The 20,507-nt window shown below is 37.2% G+C and overlaps 1 protein-coding gene, 1 long non-coding RNA gene and 1 pseudogene across 3 annotated transcripts in view; 2 read left to right on the top strand and 1 right to left on the bottom strand.

Moving 5' to 3' along the window:
* The window catches only part of LOC149041678 (uncharacterized), a 90,403-nt gene extending 85,803 nt beyond the window's left edge, over window positions 1-4,600 (top strand). Inside the window, exons 13-15 of the mRNA XM_089180910.1 lie at window positions 259-1,370; window positions 1,490-4,173; window positions 4,464-4,600. Of these exons, the coding sequence (XP_089037036.1) occupies window positions 259-1,370; window positions 1,490-4,173; window positions 4,464-4,524 (3,857 nt within the window). The 3' untranslated portion in view covers window positions 4,525-4,600. The remainder of the gene's footprint in view (window positions 1-258; window positions 1,371-1,489; window positions 4,174-4,463) is intronic.
* Window positions 4,601-6,081: 1,481 nt separating this feature from the next.
* LOC149041677 (uncharacterized) lies at window positions 6,082-6,847 on the top strand. Its single transcript, XR_016188937.1, has 2 exons — window positions 6,082-6,323; window positions 6,492-6,847. It is a non-coding gene; the product is annotated as an uncharacterized LOC149041677 (long non-coding RNA).
* A 4,441-nt stretch (window positions 6,848-11,288) lies between these two features.
* LOC149041676 (peroxiredoxin-4-like) lies at window positions 11,289-20,507 on the bottom strand (annotated as a pseudogene). Its single transcript, XR_016179331.1, has 7 exons — window positions 20,429-20,507; window positions 14,764-14,843; window positions 14,186-14,222; window positions 13,855-13,971; window positions 12,366-12,488; window positions 12,059-12,115; window positions 11,289-11,614 (listed from the first exon to the last, which is right to left on the bottom strand). The product of XR_016179331.1 is annotated as a peroxiredoxin-4-like (transcript).

Here is a 20,507-nt window from a genome sequence, read left to right as displayed (position 1 = left end):
CCAATACCGTAAACAACATCTAGAAATTGCCAAAGATGTGGGAGACAAGGCTGGAGAAGGAAGGAGTTATGGCAACCTTGGCAATGCTTATCGTGATCTAGGACAGTTCAAAACAGCCATCGAGTACCATAAAAAAGATCTAGAAAGTGCCAAAGAAGCGGGAGGGAAGGCTGGAGAACGAAGGAGTTATGGGAACCTTGGCAATGCTTATCATTGTCTAGGACAGTTCAAAACAGCCATCGAGTACCTTAAAAAAAGATCTACAAATTGCCAAAGAAGTGGGAGACAAGGCTGGAGAAGGAGTGAGTTATGGCAACCTTGGCAATGCTTATCGTGGTCTAGGACAGTTCAAAACAGCCATCGAGTACCATAATCGTCATCTAGAAATTTCCAAAGAAGTGGGAGACAAGGCTGGAGAAGGAAAGAGTTATGGCAACCTTGGCAATGCTTATCGTGGTCTAGGACAGTTCAAAACAGCCATCGAGTACCATAAACGTCGTCTAGAAATTGCCAAAGAAGTGGGAGACAAGGCTGGAAAAGGAACGAGTTATGGCAACCTTGGCAATGCTTACCATAGTCTAGGACAGTTCAAAACAGCCATCGAGTACCATAAACGTCATCTAGAAGTTACCAAAGAAGTGGGAGACAAGGCTGGAGAAGGAGCAAGTTATGGTAACCTTGGCAATGCTTATCATTGTCTAGGACAGTTCAAAACAGCCATCGAGTACCATAAACGTCATCTAAAAATTGCCAAAGAAGTGGGAGACAAGGCTGGAGAAGGAGTGAGCTATGGCAACCTTGGCAATGCTTATCGTGGTCTAGGACAGTTCCAAACAGCCATCGAGTACCATAAACGTAATCTAGAAATTGCCAAAGAAGTGGGAGACAAGGCTGGAGAAGGAGGGAGTTATGGCAACCTTGGCATTGCCTATGATTGTCTAGGACAGTTCCAAACAGCCATCGAGTACCATAAACGTCATCTAGAAATTGCCAAAGAAGTGGGAGACAAGGCTGGAGAAGGAGGGAGTTATGGCAACCTTGGCAATGCTTATCGTGGTCTAGGACAGTTCAAAACAGCCATTGTGTACCATAAACAACATCTAGAAATTGCCAAAGAAGTGGGAGACAAGGCTGAAGAAGGAGGGAGTTATGGCAACCTTGGCATTGCTTATGATTGTCTAGGACAGTTCCAAACAGCCATCGAGTACCATAAACAAGGTCTAGAAATTGCCAAAGAAGTGGGAGACAGGGCTGGAGAAGGAAGGAGTTATGGCAACCTTGGCAATGCTTATTGTGGTCTAGGACAGTTCAAAACAGCCATCGAGTACCATAAACAAGGTCTAGAAATTGCCAAAGAAGTGGGAGACAAAGCTGGAGAAGGAAGGAGTTATGGCAACTTGGCAATGCTTATCGTGGTCTAGGACAGTTCAAAACAGCCATCGAGTACCATAAACAAAATCTAGAGATTGCCAAAGAAGTGGGAGCCAAGGCTGGAGAAGGAAGGAGTTATGGCAACCTTGGAAATGCTTATCATTGTCTAGGACAGTTCAAAACAGCCATCGAGTATAATAAACGTCATCTAGAAATTGCCAAAGAAGTGGGAGACAAGGTTGGAGAAGGAGGGAGTTATGGCAACCTTGGCAATGCTTATCGTGGTCTAGGACAGTTCAGAACAGCCATCGAGTACCATAAGCGTGGTCTAAGAATTGCCAAAGAAGTAGGAGACAAGGCTGGAGAAGGAAGGAGTTATGGCAATCTTGGCAATGCTTATCATTGTCTAGGACAGTTCAAAACAGCCATCGAGTACCATAAACGTCATCTAGAAATTGCCAAAGAAGTGGGAGACGAGGCTGGAGAAGGAGGGAGTTATGGCAGCCTCGGCATTGCTTATGATTGTCTAGGACAGTTCCATACAGCCATCGAGTACCATAAACGTCGTCTAAGAATTGCCAAAGAAGTGGGAGACAAGGCTGGAGAAGGAAGGAGTTATGGCAACCTTGGCAATGCTTATTGTGGTTTACGACAGTTCAAAACAGCCATCGAGTACCATAAACAAGATCTAGAAATTGCCAAAGAAGTGGGAGACAAGGCTGGAGAAGGAAGGAGTTATGGCAACCTTTGCATTGCTTATGATTGTCTAGGACAGTTCAAAACAGCCATCGAGTACCATAAACGTCATCTAGAAATTGTTAAAGAAGTGGGAGACAAGGCTGGAGAAGGAGCGAGTTATGGCATCCTTGGCAATGCTTACCATAGTGTAGGACAGTTCAAAACAGCCATCGAGTACCATAAACGTCGTCTAGAAATTGCCAAAGAAGTGGGAGACAAGGCTGGAGAAGGAAAGAGTTATGGCAACCTTGGCAATGCTTATCGTGGTCTAGGACAGTTCAAAACAGCCATCGAGTACCATAAACGTCGTCTAGAAATTGCCAAAGAAGTGGGAGACAAGGCTGGAGAAGGAGGGAGTTATGGCAACCTTGGCAATGCTTACCATAGTCTAGGACAGTTCAAAACAGCCATCGAGTACCATAATCGTCATCTAGAAATTGCCAAAGAAGTGGGAGACAAGGCTGGAGAAGGAGCGAGTTATGGCAACCTTGGCAATGCTTACCATAGTCTAGGACAGTTCAAAACAGCCATCGAGTACCATAGACGTTGTCTAGAAATTGTTAAAGAAGTGGGAGACAAGGATGGGATTGCTAAGGCTCTTTGTAGTCTTGCTACAAATTTTGAAAGGCAGGAATGTCTCCAAAGCGCCCTCTGCTATTATGTTTCTAGTAGAAAGATTTTTAATGACGTTAGGGCTAGTTTTCTGTTGAATCATAATTGGAAGATTTCGTATCGAAATGTTCACAAAACAGCATACAATGGTGTTTGGCGCGTACTTTTACTGAAGGGTGAACATGTCAAAGCTCTTCTTGCTGCCGAGGAGGGACGTGCACAAGCTCTAAGAGATATCGTGGATTTAAAGTATAGCTTTCAACAAACCCTCACGCGGCCGAACTCTAGAAAATGCTCTGATTGTCTTTCATTAAGAAACGTTTCGTCAGATGCAGTTTTTCTAGCAATTACTGGACCTTACATTGCTTTGTGGGTTATTCGGAACGGGGAAGTCGTTCAATCGAGAATAAAGCATGTGAATAAATATCTTTACCAACGTGAGTTAGAAGTTTACATTACCTCTTTGAATAAGGCTGTTTCCTCGCAAGTTAGTGAAAGGGCTGCTGTTGAATGGGAAAAAAGTTCAACTCAAGTGGGCCGAGATGAAAAAGGAACGAGCGATGGTTCTCCGCGACACGCGACGACAAATGCCCTGCGGAAGCTTTATGATATTATAGTTGCTCCTATCGCAGATCTGATTGATGGAGATGAGCTTGTATTTGTTCCTGAAGGTCCACTTTGCTTGGTACCCTATGCAGCGTTGGTGGATTCGAATTCAAGGTATATGTGCGAATCTTTCAGGATGCGAGTGGTTCCATCCCTAACCATTTTAAAATCAATCTCTGACTGCCCGACAGAATTGCACAATAAAACCGGTGCACTGCTCGTGGGTGATCCATGTTACAAGCAAGTCCTTTACCAGGGTAAATTGTTGAGTCAGCTGCCGGGTGCAAGGAAAGAGGTGAAGATGATTGGAGGAATCCTCGGCATTGCTCCTCTCGTTGGAGGGGAGGCGACAAAGGAAGAGGTATTAAGACGAATTTCCTCAGTTGCGTTGGTTCACGTTGCAGCGCATGGTATAAAAGAAACAGGAGAGATTCTCTTGGCACCAAATACGAGCAGGACAAACTTTCAAGCTAAAGAGGAAGACTATCTACTGACAATGGGAGACGTGTTACGAGCCGGGCTGCGAGCGAGACTGGTTGTGCTAAGTTGCTGTTACAGCGCTTGCGGTGAGGTTATGGCCGAAGGTGTGGTTGGCATTGCGCGAGCGTTCTTAGGTGCCGGTGCTCGATCGGTTCTGGTTTCCCTGTGGGCCATTGCTGACGATGGTACTCAGGCGTTCATGAAACATTTCTACGGAGCACTGGAAGAAGGCAAGGGTACCAGTGAAGCTGTCAATCAAGCCATGAAATGCATGAGAGAGTCTGAAATATTCAGCAAAGGGTATTACTGGGCGCCATTTGTACTCATTGGGGACGACGTGAAACTGGAATTAACGGAAATTAAAAGGTATCAACGAAGAGTGAGATGTTAATTATCACGTCTTCGTTCCTTTTGGAACTTTTTCATGAATATTTACTTGTGTTTCCAATAACCCTTTATGTCTTCATGTCTTTTATCTTCATTTCGTTCCTGCAGCCGAGGTAGAGGGTGCACAAGGATAACACAAAACAGAGAAATAAGTTTCTCGTTGAGTTATTGCACTGCCTGTTGTTAATACCGAGACTCGCACTTAAATTTATTTTTCGAGGAATTCAAGAAAAGCATTCAATTTTGCGGCTCTTATATTTTTCTTTTAGGTCATCACTGATGGATTTGTATGCAGACAAGAGGGGACCCCAGGCGTTTGGTACTGACTAATTACTATCAAAACCAACAGAGGCATGCGGGGTGACAAATTTAATGTTGCGCGGCGTTGAATTGAACCGGTTAAATCGTTAAATAACCTGCATTGAGGTTATAATCAAATAAGTGATTTCTTACCATATCATATAATAACGTGTAAGTGCAATTTGACAAATTTAATGTTACACGGCATTGAATTGAACCGGTTGAATCGTTAAATAACCTGCATTGAGGCTATAATCAAATAAGTGATTTGTTACCATATCATTCAATAACTTTTAAGTACAATTTGAAACTCTTTTTGACTTCTTTTAAATTCAGCTTTGTGGATTTAAACTGATAAAAGTCAGATGGTTTACTTTTAAAAAGACATTTTTTGCGGAGATTGAGTAGTGTTGCGGCCATGTTTAAGACAAGTTATGCTGAGAAAACCTTTTAATTAATGTCACATGGTCTTCGTAAGGATTATACAGCGATGTTTTCTAAATCATAAGCTTAATACGAAAGTTTAACCTTCGGTGTTCTGGCATATCTTACCTTTGAATTTCTAACTTATTGTAGGTTGTACATGACTGCTTTTTTTACATGCATTTTGACATGCATTTGATACATTTTGACCCATTGGATTGATAACTTAATTTTTTAATCTTAAAGCCTTTGCCAGCTTGGAAGTAATGTACTATCCATAAAAACTAGAGCAAGCATAAATCATGAACCATGGAAAACACAGAGTCCATTGGTAATTACTTGATACATAATCCAATTAAAATCCATTTCAGATCTTCATTTCAGTTCTTACTGTTTTTGTATATTTCACGCAACTTTCGCTCGGAAATTTAGTAAAAAGGCAGGCGATGTTTTTAGATTATCACTCTTCTGCTTGATATTGCAAATTTAGTGTAAAAAGAACCTCCGAAACACAAAAACTAGAACGCCATAAAATTCATATTCTGTTACACCCCTTCACTCTGTCTAAACTTTTCCTTTCGCCCAATTAATTAAACACGCTGTTGAATTACAAGGATAAGACCCACACCTCGCGTCTAATTCACTTGGACAAGGGAAGGTGGTTCGAGTGAAAGGACGGTCAGCTTCAAAGGTCATTAAGTCTAAAACAAAATATCCATGTTTTTCCTACCACCCTGTTAAAGAGGATACATTCTGCTAGAGACCAAGACTGTGCTTTTAAAATGCAGCTAAGTATTATTGCTCACCACTGGTTCACATGTTTCACACCAAATGCGCGGGGTTAGATTTCCTACGGTTATCGAAATTTCAAGGTAGGGGCGCGGGCTCATTTCCTGCACAGCAACTGCTTTTCGATCCAAAACTGAAAATTGTTTACTGACAATAGGCCATTTTACAGTTGTGTACTTAGTTGCCAAGCCTCTGATTTGGAGTGAGGCTGAAGGTGACCTTGTTATGATAGAGACCAGTATCTAGTTAGCATGATAACAAAGTAATTTGTATTTGAAAAGCAGCCAGGTTTGTATCATAACAAGGTCACCCTTAGCCTCATTCCTGCTCAAAGGCTTGGCAACCAAGCACACAACTGTAAAATGGACTATTTTTGTGTGGGATTTCCCACACTTAGTCAACGCCCGCGAAATTTATTTCTTTATTTATTTGTCCACGAGAGAGAGAAGTGCTTGTCACGTGGTTTCTATTTGCGTTCAGTGAGCCGTGAAGACTGGATTCCAGTCGGCGCTTTTTCATAGTGTATTGCACGGCAGCCATTTCTCTTCTCAGTCGTTGGGTTTTGGAGAACTTATTCGGAATTTCATGTTTGTTTCTTGGGGATTTTTGTTTCCAAGGTAAGGATAAGTCATTTCATATTTTCACGGGTTCTTTGCGTGCTTTAACTTTTCAATTTTGTTGTGGGAGCTTCACGATTAAGCTCTCACGAAAGGCGATTACGTTTGTACACCTGGTTTGTGTTCTTTCTTTCATAATCTGAGGCGTTTGTTTCGTTATTTCTTCAGGTGTCTATAACAAAAGATTTTTTCACGTAATTCAACACGCTGAAACGCGGCTTGTGTTCAGTGCAGGTTGCACAGGAGCTTTTACGCTTTCACAAGCCAACATTTATCGGCTTGGACCTTCGGTGCGGGTTGTGTCAGATTGAAAGGAGTCATTGTACTCTCGCAAGCCAGCATTTGTCGGCTTGAATGTATTTGTGCGGGTTGCGCTTCAAAGAGTCTCAGGGTGTCTCAAAGTGTCTCGCTAGTGTCTCAAAATGTCTCACAAGTGTCTCAAAGTGTCACAAACTGAAAGAAACTATTGTTTGCCTTGAACTGTCAAGAGTGTTATCTATTTTAATAAACTGAGTTTCTAGTTAGTTGGATTGTTGTTGTTGCTCGCTCAAGCACACAAGTAAATAAGGGAATCTCCATTGACCAATTCCGTTCAAGGATTGGATCTCATGAAGATTTACATCCTGATTTTAGTGAAAACTATGACCTCTTTGATGATCTCAACATTTCATCAACATCGCTGAATAATGAACCACTGATATTGAATGAATTACCTGATTTTGATTTTTGTCAAATGGTCCAGACACCCGATAAGGAGCAAAAATAATTTTTTTAACACATTTTACATCAGATTAAAACCTCAGAAACCCCTTTCTACTGCTTCCTCAGTGGAGGGGCTGGTGTTGGCAAATCGCATTTAACAAAAGCTTTGTATCAGGCAGTGCTTAAGTATTATAACACTAGAGCTGGTGATGATTTTCATCAGATCATAGTTATACTATTAGCTCCAACTGGTAAAGCTTAAGGGTGACACTCTTCATAGCACTCTGGCCATTCCTGCCAATCAATCACTGAGAAATTACAAACAGCTTGATTCAAGTAGACTAAACACTTTGAGAAGTCAATTGATTTTTGTTGATGAAATCTCAATGGTAGGAAATGGTATGTTTGCAATACAGCTAAACAATAGGCTTAAAGATATAAAAGGCTGTAGAGAGGATTTTGGAGGTGTGAGCATAATTGCTATTGGTGACTTATTCCAATTAGAATCTGTTATGGATGCTTATATTTTCAAAGACCTCAAAAATGTAGATTTATGCTGTTCTTTCTCCCAGTTTATGGCATAAACACTTTAAAATGTTTGAACTTAATGAAATCATGGGTCAAAGAGACAGCAAATTGTTTGTAGAATTACTTAATAGGTTGCGTAAAGGTAAACACACAGTAGCTGACATTGCAAAACTTAAAGAGAGCTATACAAGAAGACATCAACAACCCAATAGATGCAGCTCACCTATTTATACAGAATGATAAAGTAGATGAATTTAAACAAAGGGCCCATAATGCAGCCACAGGAAACAAATTCACAATAAATGCTCAAGATAGTGTTATTGGAGCTATCTCTCCAGAGCTAAGAAACAAAATACTAAGACAAATACCCAATGATCCAAGAAAAACAAAACAGTTAGCCTCAACCCTTTGTCTTGCTGAGGGTGAAAGAACACACCTTGTCATGAATGTACGAACCGAAGATGGCATGACAAATGGTGCTGGAAATGTTGTTAAACTAGTTCAGTTACATCAACAAACCAAACCATCTGGTATTGTATGGGTACAATTTGACCACTCAGATGTAGGTCAGAAAACAAGGAATGAAAAAAGACATTTGTATGTACAATGAATTGAACACACATGGACCCCAGTAAACCCTGTGACTACACAGTTTGCGGTAGGTGGAAACAGAACAGCACAAGTTGTTAGAAAACAATTTCCACTGCGTCCCACAGCAGCAAAAACAATTCACAGGTCACAATGTGATACTGACAGTAGAATTTTTGTGGATTTTAGTACCAGAAATACTATTCCACACATACATTATATGGGACTCAGTAGAGTGACTGCTATAGAAGGCCTATATATTTCTGATTTGTGTGAAAGCAAGATTGCTGTTAATCCAGATGGAGAGATTAAGAACAACTGCAGAACTTAAGCTTTGCACCTCCCTCTCCATGACATAACATTTTCCTTTCTTAAACTGTGTTATCTTAATGTAAGGTCTCTTCACAAACACATAGAAGATAAACGTAAAGACTTAATTTATCTAAGTGCTGATATCAATATTTTCACAGAAATAAGATTTAATTCTCAAGATAATAATGACATGTATGACATTGCTGGTTATGTTCTCTTCCGTAATGATAACCTTAATTCCAGCAATGGATCAAGGTCTTATGGTGGTACAGCTGTGTACAGTAAAATCCCATACTTACCTGGATACCCCTATTGTCACAATATACATGGTGTTGAAATAACAGTAATTAAGTTAGCAAGGTTTGAGGATTGGACAATCATAGGGATATATCACTCCCCAAACGTGCCTGTAAGACGACTTTATGAAGCAATAACTGAGGTATTAAATAACATTTCACCAGACAACAATACTATTACTAGAGACTTTGATATAAATTGGCTTGTTGAAACAGACAGAAGACCTTTGTATAATTTACTAGTGAGGGATAACCACTACAAACAGTTCATATCAACTTATACAACTGACAACAACACAGTAATTGATCATATATATACAAATATATCTAACATTGATATACAAGCAGATGTTTTAGAAACACATTTCACAGATCATAAAGCTGTTTGGGCCTCATTTTACGGTGTCCTATAACAAATTACTTTATCATGATGTACATTGTTTTTAAGTTAAGAGAGCAACAAAAGAAAGCAGTAAATAGTTATGAAAAGAGTTGTTTCTCTTTTTTCAGAGGAATTCGTAATGAGAAACTTGCAAAACTATTAATAAGGAAATGCTGCTTATTCATTTGGTACCAGAACAGGCCTTTTAAAATTAAATTTGAAGTCATCTTTCTAAGAGTTGTCCAGTTTAACAACCATTTACAAAAGACAAAAATAAACTACATAACACACAGTCCTGAAATTTCAAGGCAGCTCCTTTAGCATCTTGGCTAATTTCTAACTGCAACCTTTATTGACAACCCTGCATTAAACAATTATTCCAGTTAAGTCTGCAACCCCTCCTGAAATACTCCAGGATACCAAAAAAACAACAACAAGCAAACAAACATATTAGTGAAGTGAGCAAACAACCACATCCGTGACTTTCACGTAATATAAAATTCGTGATTGCAGCATTCCCACGTGCGTAAAGTGCTTGTAACTTACGGGAAACATACGCATGTTACACCAAAAAAACCCGCGTGTAGTACAAGAGGCCGATTACTCGCAATTTCTCGTAGTTTTGAATTTCCCTTTTGTTTTTCAGAACACCCATATACCTGTACTTTTTTACACCGATGCGATAGAAATTAATTGGAAAAACATTCCTTGAAATAAGAAGTCGTCCTGTATTTTCAGCGAAAAAGATTGTCAAGTGATCAAAACAACACCGGCCAGATTATAGTCACGTGCTCGGCAACGACTTGTGGAAAGCGATCATCTTTCATTCTTACCATCAAAACAGTCACGCTTGCATAGAAGAATAACAAAACGAAACGATTACAACGGAAAGACCCAAATTAGCGTAGAAAGAAATAATGCTGCAAATTACCATTTTTTTTAAAGTCATGTGTACATGTTTCCGTGGGAATTTCTGTGTCAACAGCTTGCTGTCACTCACAAACTCTTCGTGATTCTCGCTGATCCTCGTTAGGTTCAGCGCATGGACGATTCGAAGACGCTTCAAATTTGGTTTTTAAGTTGATCATAGCACTAATCTGAAACATTTGAAGTCCATTTCAATATAGTAAATGTCGAAACAGGCGTGTAAAGACAATAAATATCGCAACGATCAGTGCAATCATAATAGCGCCACGACTTTGGACTTACTTCTTCGGAAGGATAGATCTCGAGTTCGAAGCCGACTAATTACGAAGAGTCCACGCTAATTTGCATATCGCAGAGCGCCCACAAGAACTCGTTTCTACGCTATCGTGTATCCACGAGTTAAAAAGTAGTAGCAGAAATTTTTTCAATTTTTTTTTAATGACTGTTACGAAAATATTTACTGCTCCAAGTATTTCCAGTATTGCCGTATAAACAAATAAATAGCCTAAGCCACCAAGAGGTAATTTATTTGTTGAAGACGATTACCAAACGTTCAAAAACACGCCAAAAAGCTTCCAGGGAGGGAAGGAAAGGCATATTGCTTGATAAAAGGAAAAGTTAATACCCCAGATCCCTCCTGTGAATCTGTATTTGTTCAAATAATTCCCACACAAAAATTACTATTCAGACTTTTGATTCCAGGCCTAATATCACCCCTGTAGTACAGTTGACTCACAGTGAGTGACAGGTTTGCTTCCGCTCAAAAACCCCTTCCAAACACTTTGTCAATAAAATCCCACACAAGTACGCATTGCGGACCTATTTTTTCTATTGACTTGCTCACCTAGACTTAGGGAAACATTTCAACTCTTTAACCCCTCGGAGCTACTATCATGTAATGTCTCCCTACAGTATCAAGCCGAGGTAAGTATTAAGGTCATGAGAATTAGGGGAATGATTGCCAAAATCCTCGTGTGTCAGCACCGTAGGAAATGTATAGCAAGAGAGCGGGTTGAAGAATTGGTTTCAGAGTGAACTCGTGGAGTAACTGATCAGAGTATGTGAGGTGATTTATAGCAAGAAGTCTAATAATTCACTACAGCCATACTCATAGGAGGAACAAAACAAGGGAATCACCTCATCATTACTCCACCCCAATCCTACGCGCACAGAAAAGCGCAGGCCTTTAAGGCCGCAACAAACAACTAAAGAGACTACTACAAAGACCTATCTTTAAGTTAGATTTGTTTCTCGATTCTCGCCAAAAGTTTTCTTACAAATCGTAGGTAACTTTTTTGGATGTAAAGTAAAACAAAGCCACCTAAATTAAGACAACTCTCAGTTTTTTTTATCAATTCCAAAGTTTGTTCAGTTCATTTCTTCTCTTCCTCATCTTCTCCTTCAGTCTGTTTTGCAAAGTACTTCTTCTTTTCTGTTGGATCAGGTATGATCGTCTCTTTACCAGGCTTCCAACCGGCCGGACAAACTTCCCCGTGTTTGTCAGTATATTGGAAAGCCTGGACTAACCGTAAAGTCTCGTCGACTGATCGGCCCACCTGCGAAATAACCAGTTCAGATTAACTTCTTTGAGTAGCTAGGTTATAAATAGTACTTCACACTTTATAAAGCCAAAGACCGCTAACCGCAAAAAAATCAGGAGACATGGACACCAGGAGCCTTTTTTCTTGATACTATCTACTCAGCTTTTTTTCTCCCTTGTCCAAATCAAAATCGAATATCAATATTTTTCAAATGAAATAATAAAAACGTCACGAAATAAAAGGAAAGGGATCCCCACTGCTTAACACTTAAACGATGAGCTTGAGATTTTTACCACGTGACAGTGGACGAGGGCCAGACTCGAATCAAATTACATGAATGGACAGATAAATTTTCTCAGCATATCAACAACAATGAACCGTAGAAGCAAACAGCTACATAAAACTCGCAGTAGAAATTCACGGTACAATTACAGTCATACATGTAAAGTTACAACATACCGGTAGGTCATTCATTGTGGTTTGTCGTAGAGTCCCTTTAGAGTCCCTTCCCTTTTTCTGTGTGGTATATACAGTGTACATGCAAATATAATTATTTACCTCAGTGTAGGTGAAAGTGGTAGATATTTACCTAGCTGCTTTGCAGCTCGGTTAATATCCCCAGCTATTTCACTTCCACCTTGTTGAATAATGTTTATTATTCCAAGAGGATCACAGCTGATAAAAACTAAACACATTTTTAAATAGAATGGCCTACAGACACAAAAAGTCAGAAACATGAGGAAATACAAAACACAGATATCCTCACCTTAAGGTGTGACCTTCATTCTCAAGCAGTACTCCGTAATCTTTAGCAATTTGGTGGTTTAAGTCAGATAACAGAGGATATTTAAGCCTTCCCAGACCACCCTCTTTCCTTGGAGTGTTTATCCTAGAATTGAAAGGAATATATAGGAACTTATTTATTGCTTCTGGTACCTCTGGGAATTCTTAACAATTCAACAGGTACAAGGATTGCTCTACTAGTTGTTTTGAGAATTCCTTAAATTACCAATCATGCTTAAAATAAGGGTGAACACTGCTGTAGCAATATATATCTTTGTGATTACCCATGGAATCATTCAAAAGTTCTCTCCTAGATGACTATATTGTAATAATCTAACACTTTACACAAACATGTAGAATGAATGTAACTTCAAACTGAAATACATTTGATAGTAGATTTTTTTTACCAAAAATGGAAATTCTTCCTTTTTACTTTAATTTCTGGCATTCTACAAATCTTCAATATAAATTGGAAATACCTTTCTCCGTTTTTTTAAAACTCTCAAATCCTTTAAAGTTACAAATTCAGTTAAAATTTAGGATTGACCCTTCAACCCCTGAGAGTGACTAACATCTAATTTCTCCTAACAACATCATCCCTAAATCAAACATTTAGGTCATGAGAATAAAGGAGATGATCACCAACTAAAGAAACTCTTGATTGTTGAACAAATTCTCCTTGTCAGAACTCTAGGAAATGTGTAGATAGTAGTATGGAGAATATGCACACTATATGCAAGCAGTACTCCATAATCTTTAGCAATTTGGTGGTTTAAGTCAGATAACAGAGGATATTTAAGCCTTCCCAGTCCACCCTCTTTCCTTGGAGTGTTGATCCTAGAATTGAAAAGAATATAGGAACTTATCTATTGCCTCTGATATCTCTAGGAATTTTTAACAATTCAACAGGTACAAGGATTGCTCTACTAGCTGTCTTGAGAATTCCTCAAATTACCTATCATGCTAAAAATAAGGGTGAACACTGCTTTAGCAAAACATATCTTTGTCGTTATCCATGAAATCATTCAAAAGTTCTCTCTTGCATGATAACACTTTATACAAATATATAGAATGAATGTAACTTAAAACTGGAATGCATTTTATGGGAGATTTTTACCAAAAATGGAAATTTTTCCTTGTTACTTTAATTTCTGCCATTCTAAAAATGTTCCAATAATATGGCAATATACCTTTCTCTGTTTTTTTCAATCTCTCAAATCCTTGAAAGTTACAAATTCAGTTAAAATTAAAGATTAACCCTTTAACCCAAAGAGTGACTAACCTCTAACTCCTCAGGCTTACAACATCACCCCAAAATCAAACATTAAGGTCATGAGAATAAAGGAGATGATCACCAACTAAAGAAACTCTTGATTGTTGAACACATTCTCCTTGTCAGAACTCTAGGAAATGTGTAGATAGAAGTATGGAGAATATGCACACTGATTTTGGGGTGTAAAGGGATAACATACCAAGCTAAATGGGTAAAAACTGAATCTACTGAGCAACCAACAACTTCGGTGTTAATTGCCCTGAACTCTTCAATTCTGTCACTGAAGGCATTGATCTCCATTGGACAAACAAAAGTACTGCAAATGACAACAAATAGGTGTTATTTGTAATGATTCAATTTAAAATAACATGCATGCAGTAAATGAAACTTTTAATACCAGTCACCTTGAGAACAATGTTGACTACTAGCTGTAGCAATTGTGGAGAGATGGCTTATTTGGGAGGATAGCATGAAGGTAGCAAAGTACAACAAACTTTTAGTCAAAGACTATACTAACATCTAATACTCACAAGTTAAGGGGATAGAAAAAGAAAACCAGATATTTTCCTGCATAGGAAAAAGTAATATAACAAAAATTAGAATACACTGAAAGGAAACTAGACAAATCATCAACAGATGATGAAGAGCATTACATGAACATGCCAAAAATTGAGCCAGGGGAAGGTTATTCAAAAATCAGTAGGAAAAAACTGGAAGGAAAAGACAAATAATCAACAAAAACATCACAGAAACAAGCCAAAAATTAAGCAAGGAGAAGGTTTTTAAAAGAGATAATAATATTTTTAAACAATGTTTCATTATTTTGGTCTCAACGGGTCACTTGACTAAATCTGCTTCACACATCTCCTAATAGACAATGCCTACTAACAAATAATTTATCTGTTCATTCAAGCCCAGGCAGAGGCTTCTGTTTATATAATAGCACGTAAAAACAGGAAAATAATTATAGGCATTAGTGTCAAACTGCTCCTTGCAGAATTACTAGTAGCCACATACAAGATCTTTACAAAACTGTGATTGGATTTCACATAAGGCTCTCAGTTTTCCGAGTTACAGCTGTATCTACGAGCACACAGAAACAGCTTACCATTAAAATCAGTAATCTTCAACTCTTTAAACTCTCCATTAACAACAGCAGTCCCTCCCAATGTGGTGCTGGTTTAGAAACTGGGCAGAAAAAGATTCACAGGACAATATTTATATCAAAATCAGAAACAAAAAGTAAGTTTCTCTTATGAAGAACTCAGATATTCTGAGACTGAACTGACCTTTCCAAACACTAAAGACGTTTTTGCTACACTTCACCACCCCTTTGTCTTAAACAAGTTAACTCCAAAGAGCTGAGTAGCAAATGGGTTCCCAATCTCATTTCAAACATTAATTTTAGAAAAATTCCTGCTTCACCAATAATTTAAACAGCATTACATGCACCAAAAATTTAAAAGGGAAATTTCAAATCTCTCTTATCAAGTGCAAGGTTCCTGGAAGGGAAATCTTGAGGTATTCACAAAATGAAAGAGAAAATGGGTTGGTCACATACATTTTTAGGAGGCAAATCAGGCTTCACAATGCTTCATAAATTCACATATCATGCTCGCCTTTCTTTAAAATTCACATGTCACAAATTAATTTTGACTTTAATCATGAGTTAGTGTACATATAAACCTTTTGCCATCCTCTCCAAATATTTGATTTTTATGAGCCACTCCAACTACTAAATGTTCATCTTTCCATGTCAACTACCTTAGAGAATTTGGAGTTACCACATTTGCAATGTATTTGGCTGTAACCAATATCCTTGCTATGAGACATTTAAGACCCCAAACTTCCAATGTGTAAAATTAATTCAACCCTTTAAATTCCAAGATATGGCTGTTAATTCTCTCTTCTAGCTGCTACTTATTTCCTTATAAATTAGTGACAAGAATTTGGTGTTAAATCAAGACAACAAATTCTAATTGAGAAGCATTCTCATCACCTGTTTGCTGGATAATGTATGAACATTATAAGGAGAAATTACACATTCGTCACTTATTAGAATTAAAGGGTTGAGCAACGTGAATATAAGCAAAGACCTTTTCTGGGACTTTTTGTGTAACAAAGACCCAACAATTTTGCATAAATTCACTCTAAAAACTGCTTTTCTCTCAAATGAAACTTGTAAAAAAGCTATGCAATGAAAAGACGAAAGTTAAAAAAGGTTTCCTCACATAAAACACATGGATAAAAAACTTAAGCTTTAATTTGAGTAAAAATCATGTGGCTTATACCCAAATAATTATAATATATCAAAACAATATCCTCAAGGTCACAAGTTTCTCACTTGTCATCACCTGTTATTAATATTGTCATTTTAATAAACTGAGCTCCATGCTCATATTAATGACCACTAGAAATTAAGTTTAAGTCACCAGAAATGGACAACAAGATTTACGGTCTTTTGAAAGTTCTTTTCTGTTTGAGGTCCACAAGATGTCAATTTTTTTGGAGGATTAATTTTTAAAAAGTTACTGCTTCCAGAACTTAATCCTTATCCATTGAGATAAGTGCTGACATGTTAATGACAATTTGTTGTTCTTCAGCCAATAACCTAAATGAGGGCAGAATCAGTGAGCCAAAATACATGTACCCAATAAACATTATTAATTAAGGGGAAAGCAGAAACATTATTCTTCCATGTATGTATAACTAAGTGATCACATGATATGACTTGTGCAATTTGGAATAATTGAGCAATCTTACATCTTTCAAAGAACACAAATTACATTGCCTGTTTCAGGTTAGCCATGGAAAAATTTACTTGTACTGATTTATGGCATGTGAAATTATATTGGTTGCCTACATGTACACATGCACAGTCACAGTCCTTGAATAAATTCTGAACCCAACTAAAGGAATAAAGCCATTATTCAACATTTATGACAGGAAAAAATAACAGTTATTGTGCAACTTAAAAACTTTTACCTTTCTTGGAAAATACCAGCACTATATAGAAAGGGAGGCTTAGGAACTTCAAATATGCTTCTGTTTTACATATTATCCAATACAGAGCTACTGTATTATTAAGTGAATTAATTGAGAAATATGATTTTGAAATAAAGGCCACCTTACAGTTTATGACAACTTTGAGTAAATGCTATGATGCAAATGCTGAAAATCTAATAAACACCCTTACTTTTAATCAAAGGAGCAATGAAAGTGGAGATTTGTAAATTTTTCACTAAACAAACATTAAAAAAATGAGTGCTTAAAAATTTCAAATTCCATGAAAAAATCAATTGATGATTTGTTAAGACCAAAATTGAGACTGCATGCAGACTGCAGACTGGGCAGAAAGTACATGCTGCATCAAAATATTTCTCCCTTGCTAAACACACCATACCAGCATGTATCAGTATAAGATGCTGAGTGAAAAACACTTGTGACCCTCTATGGGAAAACGGACACTAACGCTTTTCCGTTAAACGGTCTAGAAAAACGGTTTTAAACGGATACTAAACGGCTAGCTCAAGCGTTTAAATGGTTTCCATGACCGCTCGTTTTCGTGTGACATTCAAGAAATAAGCGCAATTTACTGAGAATAGTTTCGCTGTCAAGTACCCTAAATGGCTATTGCAAGAAACTCACAATCTCCTCCTTTGTTTATTCTTATTATTATTTTATATTTTTTACATTATTCCCTGGAAGAGCATAACTGTTAAAATGTCATAATTAAAACTTATGTCCCCAATATATTTCAATCAGTCTTTATTCACATTGTGTATACTGCAATCTTTCCTTTCAACCCTTTAACTTCAAATAATAATTCTCCTTACTGTCTGCGATACCAGTCTTATGATGCTAGTGAAAGAATTTATTATTGGATCAAATAATCCCCTAAACGATACTTTTCTTTATTCTCATCACTTTTTTGCTTAATTGATATTGTCTTGTCACCCATGGGAGTTAAAGAGCTAAGTAAAACACTGAAAATACCAAGCTCAGAAGGCATTAAACAATTATTTTTAGAAGAATGTAGGTGTCATGCTTTATTTTAGCAATGGACATTATTACATAATGAGCATAATTAGAATTTATATGGCGCACAGATATGAATGATCCAATACCCTTCACAGAAAATAAAAAAATTATAGTAAAATAAAAATTATAAAAAAATTGACATAAAATTTAAAAAAATAAAAAAATTTTCAATGATAATGGCAGCTACATGTAACTAAAATCACTATAAAGTTACATAGAGATAAGAAAACCTTCTAATTCCCTTAAGAAGATAAAAACACTTCATTACTGGAGGCAATAAACTAAAAGCATGGCTCAAAAGGTAAGTTTTGAGACTACACTTAAAACTGGGTACAGGTCAGTGATGTCACTGAGTAGACTTTACCTAAGGTAACAGTCTCAATCACTCTGATGAGGGGCTAACGCTCGAAACATCTGAGCTGTTAAACTCTTTACAGTAGCAAATTTACCCTATCAATTCAGTTGATAATACTAAATTACTCTGGTATAATCTCTCTCACCAACATAGCGCCACGGTTTCTATAGAAACTTACCCCCTTTATTCTAAAGGTTCCATCACCATGGAATATGACCTCAGCAAGTTGATAAAGAGGTCATAAGAAGTTAATTGTCAGGTGTGTGCACAGTGCAAAGCCTCAGGCAGATACTGGTATAAACACAAGTTCAAAGGGGCTGTGTATTCTCCTAACCTTGGTTTCTGAAAATCCATCCCACAATGACAGCTGATTCTTTCGTAAAAAGTTAGTTCTTGGTTTGCTTAGGGAATAACTCTACAACAACAAAGCTCTAGAGCACTGACTAAGGGAAACCTTTGCCACACTTAGTGCAAGGAATGAAATGTTATGGGAACAGAAATGAACACACTACATATTCTTAACATAGATTTTGCCATAGAAATCAAAACACAAATACAACAAACTAAACATTCAGTAACAGGAGTTCTTTTTTGTTCTAATCTTGACCCAAATTTAAAACATTTTTTGGTTATGGATGGATTTGCTCAGCAATGGTTTTGATCTATAACTAGTTAAAAATTAAAGATTTCAAATGACACGTACTGCATGTACTATCCCATGTTTAGAAATGCTGTGTTTGAGTTAAAACCTGTCTTTCCTTTTTACACAGAAAAGTTTTTTTCTTGCACAAAGGGCAAAGGCTCTGCTTAGAAATTAAGAAATTCTATTGACATGTACCAGTAAATAGAAGAAGATAAAGGAAAAGATCAGTTTCCTTATCTTTAGAAGTTCCTCTTTGAACTATTTACACATAATTTTCTCAGCAACAGTTTGGTGTGGTAAGTATTCTCCTACAGTGCAAGTATAATATCCATTGTAAGAGGAGGACATATTGGAGTTTAAATACTAGCATTTGTGGGTTAATTAGAAAAATCTGCTTTCATTTAGCTAAGAACTTCTTCAGATCATTTCACCAAGGCATTTAAATGTATAAGAACTGAGAATGGCCTTGATTTTCCTGCACAAGTGTTGACATGTAAATCTTGATGGTGAAAAGGTTAAATACCAAAAGAAACATCTTGCAGTCTCCTAGATGAAAACTCCTTTTGAAGACCTCATAACAATAACTATCGTAGAATTCGTCTGATATTCAATGAAAACATTACTAAATTCTGAAGCAACGGTCAACAATCTTACTCATTTTAAATGTTCTGTTTCGACACAGAACACTAGGAGAGATACCTGTGGGAATGTTTCCGGTCCTCCGAAGAAAGACAATAGCTGGAAGAAATCAATCTTTAATGTTCACCAAAGAGAGAACTTTAAGGAACATATCCATAATTTCTACAGTAACTTTTTCCTACCTTCAAAAGATAAGGAAACTGATCAAGGTTTGTTCACAAGCAAATCCTCCAAATAATAGAAAATTCAGCAATTGAAATTACTTCACTTCATTAAATTCACATAAAATTTTATGTGGACACTTTCTGCCCATTAAAAATGATTTGATGACCTAATCATTACTTGAAATGGTTGCTTCTTTTGATTGAGGTTTCATCCCTTAGAAATTAAGTAATATTAAAAAGATAACTTATGTGTAATTGCTTAGGCTCAATAAAAATCTTAATGTTACAACTTTTATATTTCTAGGAAAAAAATTCAGTCTCTAAAGTAAAATTTGGATTTAACAATTGATTAATACTAATTAAAACAACACCTTCACCCTGATTAAATATGCCAACAAAACAACCTCTTGCTCTCTAAGAAAAGCAAATTAACTGTGTTTGCTCCAATCAGTCAAGAAAAAAATATCTAGTTTTCCACCTGGAAAGTATTTCTTCCATAATTAAAACAGATTTAAAATTTCTCTTTCAAAATATTCATATCGGCAACATGGGTTTAATTAAAAAATGGCTTATCTTTAAGGTGATGTCCAAGTTACATTCATCAAATTAAATATGATAAGTGTTTGCCATTAAACAACTTCCAAAGAGCGTAAAAGGATAGTTATTGCCCTGTAGAATTTTCAGGGTATCAGTTCATAATCTTTTGTACTATTTTCACAGAAGTATTTCTAGGAAACATCTAAGGCTTTTTCTACAAGGAAGGTGGTTACAAAAATGCAATCCTTCAAGGAAATTTTATATAACGACTTAGGGTGCATATTTGTAAAAACATTTTCTATTTTGTATTTTTTGTAACAACACTGTTATCATGAGAATATTTTGGATAGTCTGATTTGTCACTGTAAAGTTAGTCAAACAACTTACAATTTGCCGAGTTCCCCGTCATCAATCTCCTGTGCGTTTCCCATTCCAATTATCCAATCCTCTTTGAATCCCGTTTTCATCCTCAT

Source organism: Pocillopora damicornis, chromosome 8 (genome assembly GCF_964200805.1).
Source record: "Pocillopora damicornis chromosome 8, jaPocDami1.2, whole genome shotgun sequence".
NCBI classification, from domain to species: Eukaryota; Metazoa; Cnidaria; class Anthozoa; order Scleractinia; family Pocilloporidae; genus Pocillopora; species Pocillopora damicornis.
The sequence above is the reverse complement of the archived record's forward strand: the minus strand, read 5'-3'. Positions and strand labels throughout refer to the sequence as shown.